The following is a 2,815-nucleotide window of genomic DNA, read 5'->3' as shown; positions in this document are numbered from 1 at the left end:
CAGCCTCAGGCTGGGGCAAAGCCACCCAGCCCAGCCGGCTTATTGAGTAAACACCAAACCCGTGTTTAGAAGCGGAACGTGCCCATCGCAGAAAACACTTCTGTTATAGAATCATAGAATCACTTTGGTTGGAAAAGACCTTCAAGATCATGGAGTCCAACCATTCCCCTAACCCTGCCATCCCACCACTAAACCATGTCCCTAAGCACCTCATCTACCCTTCTTTTAAATACCCCCAGGGATGGGGACTTGACCACCTCCCTGGGCAGCCCATTCCAGAGCCTGATAACCCTTTCGGTGAAGAAGTTTTTCCTAATGTCCAACCTAAACCTGCCCTGGTGCAACTTCAATCCATTCCCCCTCGTCCTATTGCTGTTAGGCAGCGCTTTGGGTGAAACGGGGCTCGCCAATGCCACCGGAGCTGGGAGAGGGGCAGGTTTCAGCTTGTGTCGGCTTGAACAGCGGTTTAAAGCAGCGGTTGTGCTCTAAGCCATGCTCTAAGCCAATCGCCGCAGCTCCCCGGGCTGCCTCAGCCCCAGACCTCAGTCCGGGGAGGAGGGGGGGTCTCTCCTGGCCCCTCGCAGCCCCAGGTGTCTAGCTTTGATTTAGGAGATTTGCTTTTGAATCATAGAATCATAGAATCATAGAATCATAGAATGTTTTGGGTTGGAAGGGACCCCTAGAGGTCATCTAGTCCAACCAAAGTTAGAGGACGACCCAGATGAGCCAAGCCAGGCATCGAGCTGGGTTGGGATCATGGCTGTTGCGAAAAGCGCAGGAGGACGCTCTCCAGCAAGAGGCTGGTGCCCAGGTACCCCTACTTGGGGGTTAGGAAGAGGTCCCCCCACCCAGCAGCCTCCTGCTGAGCCTCCTCCATCCCAGCCGCTGGGCAAAGCCCCCAGGTTGCCAGCTAGGACGGCACCTGCCCACCTGGTCCCAGAAGACATGCCCCCAGTAGTCTTCGCCCTGCGCGCCGTTGGACAAGCCGCCAGGGCTGATGCCGTGGAAGAGGAAGCCCGGGTTGCCCTGGGGCGGGATGGCGCTCAGCAGGTAGTAGAGGCACCCGTAGACAGCCCGTCTCAAAGGCAGAGGTCCGTCCAGGTCTACGTGGCAGCCTCGCCACAGCGCGGCCCACGCGTGGGCATGGGAGGAGTGCAGGGAGCCCGCAGCGATGAGGGCCAGCCCTTCACTGTAGCTCCTCTTTGCCTCCTCTTCGCTCTCGGCCACGGCCGTCAGGAACTCCCAGGATCGCTCCCGCTCCTCCCCGCCCAACGTCAAGGCTTGTGGCACAGGAGTCCAGAGCATGTGAACTGTGGGACAGGGTCCCCCCTCCACCTCGGGAACCAGTGTCTTCCCGTAGATGTAGCTGGGGAAAAGGAGAGGGCAGGAGGGGGGGGCTCCATGCGCGTCCACCCAGCTGGTGGGGGGGACCTCCCCCCAGCAGCTCAGCATCAGGCTCCCCTGCCCACCTAGGATGGGAGCTCCCTTGTCCCCACATGTCAGCTCCGCTGCCCTCCCGCCCCCAAAGTGCGGGAACCTGAAATCATTACAGCGGGTCCCCAGTCCCCATGAGCCCTTTTCAGAGGGGATCTCCTCCAAACTCCCCCCCCCCTTCCCCAAACTCATTGCTTTGTAATCACATCAGGTCCCTGGGGCCTTCGGTGCTCTTCTATGTGTCGGTGTGAGTAATAATTCTGGAGCTACAACTAATAAAAATATTTCTATACTTAATTTTCACCTCCCAGGAAGAAGCAGATTTGCACAAGCCCCCACACCACTTCCCATCTCAGCCCAGCTCCAGCCTTGCTTCTCACAGGGTTTAGTGGTGGGATGGCAGGGTTAGGTTAAAGGTTGGACTCAATGATCTTAAAGGTCTTTTCCAACCAAAGCAATTCTATGATTCTGACCATTTGGGTTGGAGAAGCCCTTTAAGCTCCCCCAGCCCAGCTGTTCCCCTAACCCTGCCATCCCACCCCCAAACCCTGGCCCTCAGCACCGCCTCTGCCCAGCTGTTAAATCCCCCCAGGGGTGGGGACTCGACCCCTTCCCTGGGCAGCCCCTTCCAGTGCCCGACAGCTCTTTCGGGGAAGGAATGGTTCCCAATGTTCAACCTAAACCTCCCCATTTTGTGATTCATTTCCTAACGGTGAGCGGGGCAGCATGCAACAGCACGTGAAGGATGCGCTCGGGGCAAGGTACCCCAGTGACCCAAACTCACTGTGCTCCCTGGAAGTCTGGTCCTTGGTTCAGGTCCAAGTCCTGGCTCTTTGGCACAAAAGGAGCCTGGAGCTGGACCGTGATGGGCTGGCGGGCATGAGCTGATCGCTGGATGGTGATGCTGAAGGCCATCAAGTGGACGAGGGAATGGTGAGCGTAGATCTGATGGGTGGCTGTATAATCAGTTGACTGAAGCACATGGCTGAAGGTTCCTGGAAGAATCCAGGAGAAGCCGTCAGCCTTTTGAACCCCCAGGTCCTGATGTCCTGCCCCAGACTCCCATTTCTGCCCTATCTACCGGTTCCTACTGGTGAAGGAACTGCCTTTCCCAGATCCCAATGCAGCTTTTGACTGGACAACACTGTTAACACGCTGAGTCTGGCCAAGCTGCTGAGCAATAATTTGTGCTATAAAACATTTTACCAGGCTTCATGAGTGTCCTGGTTTCGGCTGGGATAGAGTTAATTTTCTTCACAGTAGCTAGCATAGTGCTGTGTTTTGGATTTAGTACCAGAAGAATGTTGATAACACACTGATGTTTTCAGCTGTTGCCAAGTAGTGCTCAGACTACTCAAGGACTTTTTGAGCTTCTCCTGCT

General features: G+C 56.2%; 1 protein-coding gene across 1 annotated transcript in view; it reads right to left on the bottom strand.

Annotated features, from left to right (window-relative positions):
- Positions 1–2,815, bottom strand: part of PGGHG (protein-glucosylgalactosylhydroxylysine glucosidase) — a 13,394-nt gene that overhangs the window by 8,481 nt on the left and 2,098 nt on the right. Inside the window, exons 3-4 of the mRNA XM_009640591.2 lie at positions 2,219–2,429; positions 931–1,366 (exon numbers count right to left, since the gene is read on the bottom strand). Of these exons, the coding sequence (XP_009638886.1) occupies positions 931–1,366; positions 2,219–2,429 (647 nt within the window). The remainder of the gene's footprint in view (positions 1–930; positions 1,367–2,218; positions 2,430–2,815) is intronic.

The sequence above is a fragment of the Egretta garzetta genome, unplaced genomic scaffold (genome assembly GCF_000687185.1).
Source record: "Egretta garzetta isolate BGI_Z169 unplaced genomic scaffold, ASM68718v1 scaffold746, whole genome shotgun sequence".
Taxonomy (NCBI): Eukaryota; Metazoa; Chordata; class Aves; order Pelecaniformes; family Ardeidae; genus Egretta; species Egretta garzetta.
Note: the sequence above shows the minus strand (reverse complement) of the source record. Positions and strands in the feature narration are given on the sequence as shown.